Below are 17,337 nucleotides of genomic sequence, written 5' to 3' on the forward strand. Positions count from 1 at the left end.
CTCCTGCTCCCTCTAAATTTATTGGCAAAGTCTCTCACTTTCTACTCTCCCTACTCCTGTGAGAGGTGCTTCCCTATCTGCTAATGGTGGGGGAGTATTTCGAGGTGTCTCAGGCCTGGCCAGGCCTAATGCCCGGAGCAGAAGCGGGAAGGGCAGTCTCAGACGTGGCCAGCCTAGCAGTGGGGGAGGCGGGAAGAAAGAGTCCTCGGGGGTTTGGGTAGGGTCCTCAGGTAGGGAGAAGGGAAATGCTGGGAGGCTTCTGGGTATGCTGTAAGGGACTCTGTATGCCTTGGGTTTGTCACTATGCTTGTAGCTGCTGTAAAACACTTCACTGCTTTTCCATTTTTCCATCACTTGTGCGATCCGTTTGTGTAAGCCTCATTTTTCTGCCCCGGTGGGAGGCAAGAGAGGATCTGCCTGGCCTCAAACTGGGACGGGGTATCTAGAGACAGGACAAGGGGAAATGGATTTAAACTGAAGAACAGGTTTAGATTGGATCTTAGGAAGAAATTTTGCACTATGAGGGTGTCAAGACTCTGGAATGGATTGTCCAGAGGGGCGGTGGTTGCCCCCTCCCTGGAGATGTTCAAGGCTGGGTTGGAGGGGGCCTGGAGTGACCTGAGCTAGTCAAGAGGTGTCCCTGCCCATGGCAGGGAGGTTGGAGAAGATGATCTCTAAGGTCTCTTCCAACCTGTGCCATTCTAGGATTCTAAGATCCTACCAAGCTCCTGTGCTGTGCTGATAATTATTAAACTAATTCAGGCAGTTATTTTAGACAGTCTCTTTAAGAGGTGAAATCAGTATCAGATGTTTCTAAGATGAGTCAACGTTTCTGACAGAACCGCTCTGATCTGTGCCCTTTTTTCCCTACTTTTACCATCACTTGAGAAATGAGACCTTAACTTTTAAGTTAGATGCATGTAATGATGCAAATATGTCAAATAATCTGACACTGTACATCTTTCACCACCTTAAGCATGGTGATTGCATAAAGAACCAAGTATCATAGGATAAAGTATCAGTGGTGTAAATATGCTGTCTGCAGTGGAATTTACCAGGAGATAACTTGGCCCAGACATGACAGCAAATCTTTCCTCTAAAATGTCAATACAGCATTAGAGTCCAATTATTTCTATACTCTGCTAATCTTCTGCTTTTTCAGTGTTCCTGCAGGCTGCTATAAAAAGATCATTGGCAACCTCAGTAGGGAGACCTCCTTACCAAGCACTTCCAAAGACTTATGGTGTCTGAAAAAAGACCACAAAGATCAGTAGGTGGTAATGAGAGCCTCTCTGCTCTGCTCTTGTGAGACCCCACCTGGAGTCCTGCACCCAGTTCTGGGACCCCCTGCATAAAAGGGACACAGAATCAACCAGGTTGGAAAAGACCTTTGAGATCATCAAGTCCAACCTGTCACCTAACACCATCTAATCAACTAAACTGTGGCACTAAGTGCCTCATCCTGGCTTTTTTTAAACAATTCTAGGGATGGTGACTCCACCATGGGTTCAGAGAAGAATCATGAAGGTAATCAGAGGGCTGGAGAACTTCACCTAATGGGGTCAGGCTGAGAGAGTTGGGCTGCTCAGCCTGGAGAATAGAAGGCTCTGGGGAGACCATAGAGGAACCTTCCAGTAGCTGAAAGGGGCCTAGAAGAAACCTGAGGAGGGACTTTTCATAGGGGTTGTAGTGATAGGATGTAAATGTTTTTTGTCTAATGATCTGTCTTTGGAAAATGTTGAGGTTCCAGTGGCTGTTCTGAGGCCTGGATAAGCACTTGGGCAGTTGTTCAGCATATCTTTTACTCTGGCAGAGAAACTGAAGCCTGCATTGGCTGTCCACACAATGCTGGCCTGATCTCCCAACAGCTAACCCAAGTCCCTCACTGAGGTTTAAGGCTTGAGACGTGTTGAGTTAAAGGAGCAAGGTGGCCAAGAAAGCCAGTGGCATTCTGGCCTGTTTTAGAAATGCTGTGTCCAGCAGGAGCAGGGAGGTGATTGTCCCCTTGTACTCAGTTCTGGGGAGGCCACACCAAGTATTGTGTCCAGTTTTGGGCACCTTGAAATAGGAGAGATGTGGAGGTGCTGGAGCCAGGGCAGAGGAGGGCAAGGAAGCTGGGGAATATATCTGATAAAGAGCAACTGAAGGAGCTGGGGCTGCTTAGTTTGGAAAAGAGGAGGCAGAGGGGAGACCTCATTGCTGTGTACAACTACCTGAAAGGTCCTTGTGGAGAGGCTGGTACTGGTCTCTTCTCACAGGTAATTAGTGATAGAACAAGAGGGAATGGCCTCAAGCTGCACCAGGGGAGGTTTAGATTGGGCAGTTGGAAGAGTTTTTTCCCAGTAAGAGTGGTCAGGCATGGGAATGTGCTGCCCAGGGAGGTGGTGGAGTCACTAAGCCTAGATGTGATTAAAGGTGCTTTGGATGTGGTGTATGGGCCTGTGGTTTAGGGGTGACCCTTGTAGAGCAGGGTTCTGGGTTGGACTTGGTGATCCTGAGGGTCCTTTCCAACATGAATGACTCTGTGAGTCCGTGGCTGTAGCAGTGTTCTCTACATTGGGCGTTTTGCAGTCGGGTGTTAACTGAACAAGAACACTTTCAACATTCTCATGTCAAACTTTGGCCTTTGGAGTTATAATTTGGAAGGTGTTATCACTGTGAGGAAAAACTGCAAGGCTTTCTAATCTACTTTTCAATGTGGTGACTGCTCATAGGGAAAAAAAAAAATTGTCCACTTATTTTCACCTTCTAGCAGTCTGTTTAATGTACCCTAAGATGGCTTCATTCCTAGAAACTGCTGCACTCTTTACTCTCCCTCCCCCAACTGCAAGTTTGCTTTTGAAGTGCAGACTCTCTGTGTGATTAAAACAAAAGGAAGAGAAAATTAATGAGAAAATTGTATGGTCCTAGCCATTTTAGAATTGAATTACAACTGCTGTTTAGTGCAATGGAGTCATTTATCACTGATAGAGTGCTCACTCCAAGTCATTTATCATGAGTAGCAAGGATCATCATTTAATTCTAACCTGAGATGGTGAGGAGGCATCAGAGGCTTACGCTGCACCAATTCATATTGGTAATTGGCAGCTGATTTCATGACTGTGTGAAATAAAACAGGGGCTGAAAAAGCTATTCCAAGTTTCTCTTTGCTCCTGCAAGGTGACTTTGTATCTCTTGGGCTGTTAAGTTCTTGCTGTCAGATGGCATTTTAGTTGGCATTTCAGTTTGCTTAAATCTGTGCTGGCTTTCCTTCTCTGTTGGATGCAGGCAGCGCAGGGGACTCAGCACCCGTGAGGCTACACCTTGAGCCCTGGGTTCAAGTTTTGGGGCCTTCACTCCAAGAAGGATATTGGGGTGCTGGAGCATGACCAGAGAAGGGCAATGATGCTGTTGAAGGGTCTGGAGAACAGGGCTGGTGAGGAGCAGCTGAGAGAAGTGGGGTTGTTTAGTATGGAGGAAAGGAAGATGACAGAAGACCTCATTGCTCTCTACAGCTCCCTGACAGGAAGCTGGAGTGAGACTGGTGTTGGTCTCTCTTTCTAAGTAACCAGTGATAGCACAAGAGGAAGTGGCCTCAGGTTGCACCAGGGGAGGTTTAGGTTGGATTTTAGGAAACATTCCTTAGGTGCAAGAGAGTTCTGGGATTGGAACAGGCTGCCCAGGGAGGTGGTAGAGTCGCCATCCCTGGAGGTGTTTTAGAAGCTGCAGATGTGATGCTTCAGGATATAGTTTAGTGGTCATGGCAGCTGGGTCATTGTTGGACTCCATCATTTTGTGGGGTCTTTTCCAACGTTAATGATGCTATGATTTCTGCACGTTTAGGATCGTAACTGCAGTAATAGAAAGTTATTTACAGTACTCAGACTTGAGAATAACAGCCTGTGCAAGTCAGCTCATAGTGTTCATATTATCTTGTGGTTTTCTATGCAGGTAATTACATTTTAATCATTAAATGAAGTGCAACACTTATACTGGCTGGAATGACTGCCATGCATTTTTAATGGCTTCTCTTAAGTGTCATTAAGTCATAACTTGGAAAAAAAAGAAGTCAAATCAAGCAAAACCAACAAACAAACAACATCATACTTCAAAAATTCACTTTTACAGTCAATGAAAGTAGTGGTATGAAATGTAGCAACAGATTAAAAATGCATTTTATGTAAAGCATGTGACTGTTTCAAGTCAGGTTTTTCTATCTGCTCATTATGAATATGTACTTTGCTAGCAAGAGGTCAATAGTGCATCTGCTTCACATTAGAGAGTTGATATAGGGATGCTCACCAGTGTTGCTTCATGGCTGCTTTTTTGTCCTGTGGCTAATTGATGGGACATTTTGATCTGTGTGCAGCTCCTGCTGTCTATCTGCTGGCAATGTCTCTGTTGTCTAGTGACAAAACCAAGCAAAGACTTGCAGCCTGGCCCTGGTTTTTCTAAGTCTTTATTCATCTGTACTGACACCACCCAATGGCAGAGCTGTGGATGGTTCATAGAATGGTTTGGTTTGGAAGAGACTTTAAAGATCACCTAGTTCCAACTCCCCCTCACCATAGACAGGGACAACTTCTACTAGCCCAGGTTGCTCAAGGTCTCATCCAACTTGGCCTTTAACATCTCCAGGAATGGAATCGAATAGAATAGACCAGACCAGACCAGGTTGGAAGAGACCTTCAAGATCATTGCGTCCAACCTATCAACCAAGGGGGCATCCACAGCCTCCCTGGGCAACCTGTTCCAGTGTCTCACCGCCCTCGCTGGAAATACATTATTACTGTATCTCCAGTCTAAATCTGCCATCCTCAAGCTTGTGAATCTACAGATTCACAGACTATATCAGGTTGGAAGGGACTCTCCCAGGTCATCTTGTCCACCCCCCCTGCACTCAGCAGGGACACCTCCAACTAGAGCAGGCTGCTCAGGGACACATGGAGTCTGTTCTTGAATGTCTCAACCGTATCCCTGGGCAGCCTGTTCCAGTACTTCACCACTGTTGTTATGCAGAACTTCCTCTTGATGTCCAACCTAAATCTGCCCTGCTCCAGTTTCAGACTGAAAATGATAAGGTAATGCTTTGTTTTGTTGAGATACTTCCTGTGAAGAGGTTCTACTAACTTAATCTCCTTTCAGTCTTTGAAACCAATAGTTTTAAGGTTTCCTCCTTCTGGTATCCTAAGAAATGTGTTTTCAGTTGTCAGATGCCTGTGGAACACTGTTGTAGCTCTTAGCAGGCAGCACCTGCTGCAAAATGAGATGACTGCCTAGTTGAGTATGCAAACTTCTCTGTAGCTGCTCAATCGAGCCCTGTGACCTTTTCTCTGTCAGATGGGTTTGTTTTTTCATATCAGTGAGACTCATGAGAATTTTTTTATTGGTGAAAGAGTGGTCAGGCACTGGAATAGGTTGTCCAGGGAGGCAGTGGAGTCACCAGCCCCAGAGTTAAGAAGTGCATGGACATGGGGCTTGGGGGCATAGTTTAATAGGCATGGTGGACTTGACCTCAGAGCTCTCTTGCAATGATTTGAATGATTATGTGGTTCTATGCTCTGTCCATCAGTCCAAACTGTTTTAATTGCAATAAAATAGTTTTCCCCAAGTGGTGTTTCTCTTACTTATGGTGGTGACAGGTAAGGGACCTCCCTGTCTGCGTCTTGACCCATGAACTTTTCCGTACTGTTTTTGTGTTGAGGTGTTCAGGGCCAGGTTGGATGAGGCCCTGAGCAATCTGCTCTAGTGGGAGGTGTCCCTGCCCATGGCAGGGAGATTGGAACTGGATGATCTTTGAGGTCCCTTCTAAGCTAAACCATTGTATGAATGTGTTCATCTACGGATCAGAGTAACTCAATTAATATGATTAATAATACAAATATAAAAAGATGTGAGTGTGTGTTGTTTGCTTCTTAATTTCAGGTTGCCCAGGGAGGTTGTGAATGCTCCCTCCCTGGAGGTGTTCAAGGCCAGGCTGGATGAAGCCTTGAGCAACCTGGGCTAGTGGGAAGTGCTTCTGCCTATGGCATGGGCATTGGAACTAGATGATCTCTAAGATCCCTTCCAACCCAACCCATTCTATGAATCTATGGAAATGAAAAATCATGCACACAGAAATTTTAACCTAGTCTTTAACTCTGCAGTAATTTGCTGTGGTTGTAATAATATGCCTCAAGCAAGCTGGTCTAGTGGATCATGGCAGGGGGGTTGGAACTTGAAGATCTTTGAGGTCCCTTCCACCTCAAACCATCTTATGAATTTATGAGTAATTCCTTTTTGACACAGTGCTTACAGTGCTGCTGCTGAATTAATGAACGTTGCTTTTAGTGATGTGTGAGGGACTTATTTGCCTTTCTCCCCTTTTGTTTGCCAGGAAAAGAAGAATATATTGCAACGTTCAAGGGATCAGAATACTTCTGCTATGACCTATCTCAGAATCCCATCCAGAGCAGCAGCGACGAAATAACTCTGTCCTTTAAAACGCTTCAGAGGAACGGACTGATGCTTCACACGGGGAAATCGGCTGATTATGTCAACCTCGCACTGAAGAATGGAGCGGTCTCCTTGGTCATTAATTTGGGCTCAGGGGCCTTTGAAGCGCTGGTGGAACCCGTGAATGGGAAATTCAATGACAATGCCTGGCATGATGTGAAAGTAACCAGGAATCTGCGTCAGGTAACAGTACAATGGATACAAGAATGAGTGGCTTTGTTATGAGGAAATGCTTGATGAGCTGAGAATCGCACAGTGTGACATTGGATGTTTAGCAGGCATTTGAGTAGTGGGTTGTTTTGTTGTTTTCCTTTTGATTTGCACAAGGAGGGATATTCCTGCCACACTTGAGCAGGGGCATATCTAGAAAGTAGTAGGGCAAGCAGCTGTCTGAGACGTCAGGTAGAGGTTTGAAAGACCACAAGGTAGTACCCGGGTGTTTCTCTAAAGCACAACTGTCTGCCCTTGCAGCCTTGCCTTAGTCAAGGCTGGTAACTTTCCATAGGACAGGAGTGACTCTGAATAGAAACTCTTTAATTTAAACAAATGTTTTCTCTATTTTTCTCTTTTAAAAAAAAAATATGAAAAAAGAAGCAAAGGGATCAGTAAATTTGCCCTCAGATCAAGTTTGGATGCTCTGTGTGGAGGCATCTTGCATGTCATGCCACGTTTTAAAACAGCAGTAAAAGAAATCAATCGATAAACAAACTAAAAGCTTAGGGATCTTGCATGCTTGCTTTTAGTGATGTGGTAGGGGGGTTGCAGTAGGTGAGCAGTTCAGTTTGAGGTTGGGGGTGGGAGGGCTGAGAGTACAGAGAATACCATGTATGTGTGTATACTGTATGTGCTACCCCAGTGTACAATATATGCACGTATGTGGCACGGAGCTGTTATGTATATTGATGTTCTGAAGTACTTTTAACGGTAGTAACATGTAACCTTGTGGAAGTGCTATATATCTTTTTTTCCTCCCCTCCTGCCCTAAATGTCTGTCTTAAGTAATATCCTTAACGTATTTTGTTGTTTCTCTAAGCAGTTGCAGCTTGATTGGAATATCTTTCGTTTCCCTCTAGTTAAAAACAGCTCTGCTTTGTGGAGCTGCTAACTAATCCATCTAATCTCTTCTTTCCCTTTTCTTTTTTTTTTCTGAAGGTGGTTTAGCTATTATTTTTCTAGTTTGGAATTTCTTTTTCTCTGTTTGTTTTATATTATATTTTTTTAGTGATGAGCTGGATGAGTGTAGAAATACACTGTGAGATTTTGTTTAGGACAAATAAACAAAAGTTGTTTTCACCATCAAACCAAAGTAACCCTTTAGGTGAAATAGTAGGTTGGGTTACTCCTGAATTAAGCAGGCTTTGTGTTGAAGTTGCCAAACAGCATCTCTACCAGAATATATCTTTTTGCCAGGAGTGTAGAAACTGTGTTCTGCTTTCTAATTACTTGGTAATGAGGAGATGGAAAGTTATTTGAAAGAGACAGCAAGGGACCCACTTTCTAGATTTGCCTTTGCTCATGTTACCTACCAAACCTGTTAATTTAATGATGAAATGTGGGGGGGGGGAGGGGGGGGGGAAGGAGGGAGGGGAGGGTGGAAAGTGCAGCTTACCTCTATAGATATAAATTAGGTGCATGTTCAGAAGGCAGTTGCAGAAATCCATTCTACTCATTCTCTGTGTCAGGATCTTTGCTTTGTTTCATTGCAGTAAACTGTGATCCTAAAGTCCATCAATATGACCGTAAGAAGTTTTGGAGTCGAGGAGGATTCCTTGAGTGCTGTGAAAAAAAAAAAAAAAAAAAAAAAAAAAAGGGACAAAAAAAAAAAAGTAAAAAAAAATAAATAAAGAAAAAAAAAAAAACCAAAAAAAACAAACAAACAAAAAAAGAACCAAAACAACAAAAACCAAACCAAAGAAACCCGAACCAGATCAAAGAAACCAAAACGAAATAAACCAAACTGAAACAACAAAACAAAACAACCAAACATCAAACCAAATGAAAATAAATAACCAAAAGTTGTTTAAAAAAAAAAAAAAAAGAGATATTAAAAAGAAAAAAAAAAAGATCTATAAATAAAAAATGAGTAGGAGGGGGTGCGATTGATAGTAATTTGCTGGGGGTAAGAGCTGTGGGTGCAGGGCAAGCAGTGGTCAGCTGATGAGCTTTAGGCATTTTGATCCCTTTAGCCATTCTGAATGTCTGTCAGATGCATTAAGGGGGCAGGAGGATGAAGGGACCGTTGCCGTATGTCTGTTTCTGTATTAGGGGAGAGCCGATGAGTTCTGAAGTGTATTTGCAGGACAAAATGACTTTTTATTGCTGTTGCCCTCTGTGGAGGCGTATTTGTTAGTCTGCTTTTTTTTTTTTACCCCCCCCCCCCTTCCTCCTTGTAAGATTTTTTTGCCCTTTCTTCTATGTTACTAACATGCTTAATAACTAACATGTCATTCATGGAATGTTTCATTCTACTAACCGTTACCTGAACCAAAAAAAAAATAATAATACAAAACCAAAAAAAAAAAACCAAAACAACAACAAAAATGTACTAACATGATAGTGACCATCATATTTTTTAAGTAACAATCGTTATTCTGTTCACAGTTTTTAATTTCCTTTCTCCCCCCTTCTCCACAAAGCACTCAGGCATTGGACACGCTATGGTAAACAAACTACATTGTTCGGTAGATATCATTCTAATTGTTTCTTATTTTGGGTTTGCCGTGTGTTTTCTTTCTTTCTTTTAACTGTAGACATCATTAACAAAAGAGGAACTGCGGTTGGTACTCTTCTGCTTACTTTTAACTCCTTCTTTCATCTGTTGTTGACCTCCTTTTTTTTTTTTCCTTTCTTTTTCTCTATTTCTTTTTTCCTTTCCTTTTATTCTTTTAACCTGTTCCTGTCCAATTGTTTTTCTTTTAATTCACATGTAGGGGCATCGTTACCATTACGTTTGCATCAAGCTGTGATTAACTAACAAAAGGATAAGGCTAACTTGTGGGGCTGGCCTGAGTGACTGCTGGCTCAGCCAGTTTCTAACCATTCATAATGCATGGCATGAAGTCTTGAACTTGGAATGATGGAAATGCCACATCCATACATCTTGTACTTCATCACAAGCAGTTTGGGTTTTGTTGTTTGTTTATTTATTTATTTGTGTTCCCTGTTTTCTTTCCCTTTTTCTTTTCCTGACACTTCTCTTTCCTGCATGTGCATATCAGAGTGTGCCGCTTACCTGATTTGTGTTGCTGTATTTCCTTTCTTTGGCATGCAGATTACGCTCTTGCATGATTAATAACTGCTGTTATGTAGTGCAAACAGTGATGGTGCTGAAGAAAAAAAAAAACAAAACCAAAAAACAAAACAAAACCAAAACCAAAACAAACAAAAAAAATCAAACCACAACAGCCTGTGCCTTTTTTGTTAACAAGGTGCACGTTTTTATTAGTCAATGACAGACCACTAAACTTTACTAATATGTACAGCAGCTAAACTAACTTAGGAAGCATTCTACTAACACCATTTTTGTGTCTGCTAAATAACTTTTAAGTTGCAATAGGGACTATGCTGGCACTAGTTCAACAATCAGACAACTCTTTTTAACTAGTTAGAGCTCCTAGGGGTAGCTGACTAGAATCCAAGACCAAACCTCAAACAGACATGAAAATGGGTTCCGCCTTAGGTCTCAAAACCAGGCATATCCCAGGACTCCAGTATGTAGGTCTGAGTATAGCGTGTCCTTTCCCTGTGCTTTGTTATCTAGGTGACAATATCAGTGGATGGAATTCTGACCACAACGGGATACACGCAAGAAGACTACACCATGCTGGGCTCTGATGACTTTTTCTATGTTGGAGGCAGTCCTAGCACAGCAGACCTCCCAGGGTCACCAGTCAGTAACAACTTTATGGGCTGTCTCAAAGAGGTAAATATCATCAGCCATAAACCCATTCACAATTTTCCCATCCTGTTGTCTGCAGGTGAGCAAAGATGAGAACATTGCCATGGAAATCCTTCCAGCGTGTGCCCTCTGTCTGGTATTCCAAGCGTGGAACTCCCCTCTGGCTCTTAGAATCAAACCCAAAAGGGACACATCTGCTGAACACGGTTGCTTCTAAAAACCTGTCACTACTTGAACTTGGAAGCAGCTTAATGGGTCCCATCACAGAGCTGTTTGAACCTTTATAGCTTCGGCCAGAGATAGATCCAAACAACGCTTGTTTCATCTGCCACTAAAAGCTGCTCTTCTACCTGAAGTTCTGGTTGGAAATTCGTTGCTAAATTGGCTTCTTTGAGCAGCAAACGAGGTTGTGAAAACGTTTAGTTTAGCCTCACAACTGACAGCTTTCTGTCATTCTTTGCTGTTGGAGGGGAGGGTGATAGCAATTAGAGTTTCTCGCTTTCAGGTTTCCCAGGCAATTGCAATTCTTAGCTGTGGAAGCAGGGGGGAAAAATAATAAATATGTATTGCAAAGGCAGTGGCAGTTTATGACTTAGCTAAACTGAAGATTAAACTGAGAGATGAAACCATAAGTACCAATGAATTTCAGCAGAAGGGTAGCCTCCCTGCAGAAGAGAAATGGGAGCTGGGCAGTGCTGTGTAGCCAGGCTTTGAAGAGGAATAAAAGCTCTTCTCTGCTCTGAACTGAGCAGCAGAGCATCTACCCCTACTGCCTTCCTTGCTTTTAAGCCCTGGCTGTACCACAAATTGTTTGACAAAAAGTATGTTTAACATGTTACAACAGTTTGATATCTGATACGCTGTTTTAGAACAGTAAGATATTTTAGTGACATTAAGTACCAAATAGTCCAGAAATCCTGTGCTCAGGGGTCTGTCTCAGATCTTCCTGCTGTGGTTGTGATCAATGGCAGGAGCTGAAGCCACCTGTGAAAAGGGAGAAGGATTTGGCGTAAGGCTGTGGAACTTGCTTCATCCTGTGGTGCTTGGAAGTTTGAGTTTCTTAGGTTGTGGGCATGTCATGAACCGGCTGTTGATTCATTTGCAGTAAATGAGGTGGGAGATGAGGATTTTAGTGGTGCCCAATGACAGGACAAGGGGCAATGGTGGACGTTGAGGCATAGGAGGTTTCATGTAAATATGAGAAAAAACTTTTTTTTCCCTGTGAGGGTGACAGAGCCCTGGAACAGGCTGCCCAGGGGGGTTGTGGAGTCTCCCTCTCCGGAGGTATTCAAAACTCTCCTGGATGCATTTCTGTGTAATCTGGTGTAGGTGATCCTGCTCATTAAGGGGCATTGGACTGGATGAGCTTTCGAGGTCCCTTCCAGCCCCTGAAATTCTGTGGTTGTGATTGCAGTAGAAGATAATCCTCAGGCAGGGGAAAAGAGAATTCAAATGGCAAGGCAACCTTTCACTTGCTGTTTCAGAATTTCTGCCTTCATCAGGCTTTTCAGGACAATGCAGTTGTCTTACAGAAGCAATTGGGTAAATAGTTTCACTCACCCCGAGGGGAGGTTTAAGTGCTCTGGCTTTACTTTAGCATTATAATGAAATAGGAGATGAACAGGTCAAGGTGACCTGTTCTCTGGACCAGAGCAGGTTTATCATGTTGTCTTGGAGCATGTCTAGAAATAATATTATGCAGCTTACTGAGAAAATGTGCCAGGCAGCACTTTGGATTCAAAATCTAACCTTCAAACTGAAGTAGCACTTCCAGAGCACTTTGTGATTTCGGTTGTATCAAAAAAAAAAACAAAACTCAAAAAATAAAATGTAGACATAAAAATCTTTAGATTCCCAATTGGAATTGGAAATGAGCTGGAACCCAGGAAGTTCCATCTCAACATGAAGAGATGCTTCTTTACTGTGAGGGTGATGGAGCCCTGGAGCAGGCTGCCCAGAGGGGTTGTGGAGTCTCCTCCTCTGGATACTTTCCAAACCCACCTGGATGTGTTCCTGTGTGACCTGCCTTAGGTGATCCTGCTCTGGCAGTGGGGTTTGACTTGTTACTCTTTAGAGATCCCTTCCAACCCCTAACATTGTGTGATTGTGTGAATTTCAGCATTGGAGATTTCAGCTGAAAGTCTTTTACCTGTTGAAGCAGTTCTTGGTTGTCCACTAAAGAATGGTTAACAGCAAAAATGGGCTGAGAAACGGCAGTGCTTTCTCGTTTGAACTGCCACATTTGAGTTTCCTGAGGGTCACTTTCGAGTCGTTGTTGAGCAGAGGTTTTGTGGTTAGGGTAACAGATGAGTGAGAACCATTTTCGCAGTGGTTACAACACAAATGGTTTGGGGGTTTGCCCTGTGTTGACTGAATGCATAAAGTTGTGAAAATATGACAAGATTTGTGGTAAATTTACAACCTTCTTTCAAATCAACACCTTCATTGCTTAGCTTGGAGGGCTGTGCTCATCTTTAACACATTTGTGGTGTTTTTAAAGTACTTTAGGCATATTTAATAATGAAGGGGAAAGATTTTGGTAAAATGAAACATTTGGCTTGATGCAGGATTCATGGAAGCTTTCAGATGTATTTAACATGATTGCTATTATTAGCATCCAGGTGATGCTTGTTTCTTTAGCTGGAGTATTTTGGGTTGGGGTTTTTTTGCTCTCTGTCAATCATGGCTGGGCTGCATCAAGAGAAGTGTGGCCAGCAGGTCGACAGAGGTGATTCTGCCACTCTGCTCTAATGAGTACTGTATCCAGCTCTGAGGCCCTCAACACGAGAGGGACATGGATCTTATGGAGAGGATCCAGAGGAGGGCTGCAAAGATAATTAGAGGGCTGGTGCACTTCTCTTACAGAGGCTGAGAGAGTTGGGTTTGTTCAATCTGGAGAAGAGAAGGCTCTGGGGAGACCTTGGAGCTGAGTTTCCATTTCTGAAGGGGACCTACAGGAAGGCTGGGGAGGGACTGTTTGTGGGGATAGGATGAAGGGCAATGGTTTGAAACTGGAGCAGGGGAGATTTAGGTTGGACATCAGGAGGAAGTTCTGCACAATGAGTGGTGAAATACTGGAGCAGGCTGCCTAGGGATGAGGTTGAGGTTCCCTTCCTGGAGACATTCAAGAGCAGCCTTAATGTGGGCATTCTGACCTCACTGGAGGTGTCCCTGCTGACTGAAGGGGGGTTGGACAAAATGACCTTTGAGGGTCCCTTTCTAGGCAGTGTAATCTGTGAATTTTGTCTCTTCCTGTCACTTGTAACTAAAAAGAGATGGACTCCCACCTTCCTTCAACTGCCATCGAGGCCTTAGAGCAGCCTTCCAGTATGTGAAGGGGCTTGCAGGAGAGCTGGGGAGGGACTTTTCACAAGGGCTTGTAGTGCTAGGATGAGGGAGGATGGATTGAAGCTCGAGGAGAGCAGATAGAGACTGGCGATGAGGAAGAAATTCTTTCCAATGAGGGTGGTGAGACTCTGGACTAGGTTTCTGTGGGAGGTCTTGGATGCCCCCTCCCTGGAGGGGTTGGAGGCCAGGGTGGACAGGCCCTTGAGCAACCTGGGCTGGTGGAAGGTGTCCCTGTCGTGGGGGTTGGAACTAGATGATGTTTAAGGTGCTTTCCAACCCAAACCATTCTGTAAATCTTGTAATAATGCAAGGCTGTAAAAGATACTTTCTGTGTATTCAGTTCTGAGCAAGTGGCTTGCACCAGATTTTGAAGCATGTGGTGTGCCTTTAAATTACTGAGCAGTAATTGTGTTTATTGCAAACCACTTCTGAGATTCTTAGATTGGTCAGACAGGTGAACATTTTGTGCTGCTGGGGAAAACCTCCCTTTTAGATCTTGTGATGCCTGTTAACATTCACGTTCTTCTTAATCATGGAACAAATGGAGTTATGAAACATGTCCTAATTGCTGAATCCTGCCAAATTATTTTCTTTGTGTTGTGTCTAGGTCTGGGCTTCCCAGTTTAAGAAAGACTGGGAACTACTGGATAAAATCCAACAGAGGCTAGAAAGATGCTGAGGGCATTGGAACATCTCTCTTACAAGGAGAGGCTGAGGCTTGGGGCTGTTTAGCTTGGAGAAAAGCAGCCTGAGAGGGAATCTTCAGTGCTTAGCAATATCAAAAGGGTGCAGGTCAAGAGGATGTGGCTGGGCACTTTTCGTGGGTACCCAGTGATAGGACAAGGGCCAGTGGGCACTAAATGGAACACAGGTTTCACTTGAACTTAAGAAGAAAATACTTTACTTGAAGGGTGACAAAGCAGTGGAGCAGGCTGCCCTGCCCTGTTGTAGAGCGTCCTTCTCTGGAGACCTTCAAAACCTGCCTGGATGTGTTCTTGTGCAACCTGCTCTAAGCAAACTTGCTCTAGCAGGGAGGTTGGAATAGATATTCTCTAGAGGTTCCCTTCCAACCCCTGCCATTCTGCTCTTCATTGCAAGCTGCATCTTCTGAGCCAACTTTCAACGTGAAATCCGCTTCAGTGGTTGATCTTTGCTTTCAAGGTTTATTTCATCAAAGGATTATAATGAAAGGCTTAGGAACCTTGATATTAATGCCCTATTTCTTTATATAACCCCCCACAAATGGTGAAATACAACAAGCTAAGGTTGGAGCATTGATGCTAACGTGCTTACATGAGGCTTTGTTTGATGCTCCTGGTTTTGTCAGAAAATCAGATGCGGAATCTGTTTGCCTGATGGCTGAGATTGATGTGGGTGGGAACTTTCACAGCCATCCCTTCTGACATCAACTTTTGCTGCAAAGGTGCTGATTTTGCAGTTGGGAAAGCTTGTGGATTGCCTTTCCTTGACATCACCTAAACTATTTGCTTTGACTTCAAATTGCCTGTGCTAAATTATACAACAAATCTAAATGGAAGGATCTAAAGGCTTACAAAGCAGAATTTCAAAGGAGAGGTTTTCTTATTAGTGCATCCTTTCTACACAATTATTCAGCAATGAGAAACAACCAAGAATGCAGAATAAAACAAAAGCTAGCAGCTTCATAACAATAATGAGTTCTTAGATTTCAAATTACCTGGTTTAGGTTTTGACAGTTAGTATCACTATAGAATTCAAACAAAAGCAAAACCATTTGTCCCTGTTCGTCGAATCATAGAATGGCCTAGGCTGGAAGAGACCTTAGAAATCATCTACTCCATCATCTACTCTACATTGGGCAGGGACACTTCTCAACTAGCCCAGGTTACTCAAGGCCCCATCCAACCTGGCCTTGAACATCTCCAGGGAGGAGGCAACCACAACCTCTCTGGACAATCCATTCCAGCATTTCACCACCCTCCTAATGAAGAATTTCTTCCTAAGATCCAATCTAAACCTTTTTTTCCTTCAATTTAAATCCATTTCCCCTTGTCCTGTCCCTAGACACTCTCATGCAAAGTCCCTCTCTAGCCTTCCTGTAGTTTTTCTCTTCAGATATTGGAAGGCAACACTAAGGTCCCTCTGGAGTCTTCTTTCCTTCAGGCTGAACAATCCCTCACACTCATCTCGTTGTCTCCTCAGTTTCTCACAGATCTCAAACTTAGTTTATTCCTTCTCCAGGCTTGCGTTCAAAAAGCGTCCTTTGGATTTCTTCTAGTAGGGACTTCTTTTATCCCATGTACTTTTAGGCATTCTGGGTTTTGGTTTTTTCCTTTCCTTTTTTTTTTTTTTTTTTTTTTTAAAGCAACTTTTATTTTTAACTGCTTTCAAGAACAAAGTATATTTAGCATTCAAATCCCAACATGCTGTTCAAATTGTTGGTTATAGTGCCAAAACTCTGCCAGTTGCTGGAACAACCACATCGCTCCTCTAGGTATTTTTTGTTGGTGAGGGGGTTTGGAACACAAACCCTATGAGGAGGGACTGAGGGAGCTGGGGCTGCATAGCCTGGAGAAAAGGAGACTCAGGGGTGACCTTCTTGCTCTCTACAACTACCTGAAGGGAGGTTGTAGACAGGCAGATGTTGGTCTCTTCTCCCAGGCAGCCAGTACCAGAACAAGAGGACACAGTCTCAGGCTGCACCAGGGGAGGTTTAGGTTGGATGTTAGGAGGAAGTTCTATACAGAGAGAGTGATTGCCCATTGGAATGGGCTGCCTGGGGAGGTGGTGGAGTCGCCATCATTGAGGGTGTTCAGGAGGAGACTTGATGGGGTGCTTGGTGCCATGGTTTAGTTGATTAGGTGGGTTGGACGTGATGATCTTGAAGGTCTCTTCCAACCTGGTTTATTCTATGTAATTCTGTGTAATTCCCTTTACCATGAGGGTGGTGGAACACTGCAACAGGTTTCCCACGGAGGTAGTTGAGGTCCCTGGAGATACTCAGGGTCAGGCTCAACAGGGCATTGGGCAATCTGATCTAGTTGAGGATGCCCCTGCTGACTGTAGACAGGGTTGGACTAGATGACCTTTTGAGGTCTCTTCCAACCCAGACCATTCTGTGATTTCACTGAGCTGCTTTTACCCTTTTTCCACACTCAAATATCCTCACATGCTTCTTAGTGTATTAAAAATACTAAAGGTATTCTGCAAATGACTTAATTGCAAATAGAGAAACAATTCTAAGGAGCCATCCCTTCCAAAATTATTGTTATGCTGAAAGGTTGTTCAGAAATCATTCTTTTAATAATGTGTGAGAAGTCAACTGTGCTACTGTGTCCAGTTCTGGGCCCCTCAATTTAAGAAGGACATTGAGACACTTGAACGTGTCCAGAGAAGGGCAACAAGGCTGGGGAGAGGCCTTGAGCACAAGCCCCATGAGGAGAGGCTGAGGGAGCTGGGATTCTTTAGCCTGGAGAAGAGGAGGCTCAGGGCAGACCTTATTGCTGTCCACAACTACCTGTAGCCAGGAAGGGGTTGGTCTCTTCTCCCAGGCAACCAGCACCAGAACAAGAGGACACAGTCTCAAGCTGTGCCAGGGGAAGGTTAGGCTGGACGTGAGGAGAAAGTTCTTCCCAGAG

At 43.7% G+C, this 17,337-nt stretch overlaps 1 protein-coding gene across 26 annotated transcripts in view; it reads left to right on the plus strand.

Moving 5' to 3' along the window:
- Nucleotides 1-17,337, plus strand: part of NRXN1 (neurexin 1) — an 806,593-nt gene that overhangs the window by 253,085 nt on the left and 536,171 nt on the right. For 18 of the 26 annotated variants that reach the window (XM_054169692.1, XM_054169696.1, XM_054169804.1 and 15 more), the window contains 3 exons: nucleotides 6,356-6,657; nucleotides 9,111-9,134; nucleotides 10,235-10,396. In XM_054169692.1, the coding sequence (XP_054025667.1) occupies nucleotides 6,356-6,657; nucleotides 9,111-9,134; nucleotides 10,235-10,396 (488 nt within the window). The remainder of the gene's footprint in view (nucleotides 1-6,355; nucleotides 6,658-9,110; nucleotides 9,135-10,234; nucleotides 10,397-17,337) is intronic. The other 8 variants (XM_054169715.1, XM_054169762.1, XM_054169782.1 and 5 more) reach the window with 1 other exon arrangement.

Source organism: Dryobates pubescens, chromosome 2 (genome assembly GCF_014839835.1).
Source record: "Dryobates pubescens isolate bDryPub1 chromosome 2, bDryPub1.pri, whole genome shotgun sequence".
In the NCBI taxonomy this organism is placed as follows: domain Eukaryota; kingdom Metazoa; phylum Chordata; class Aves; order Piciformes; family Picidae; genus Dryobates; species Dryobates pubescens.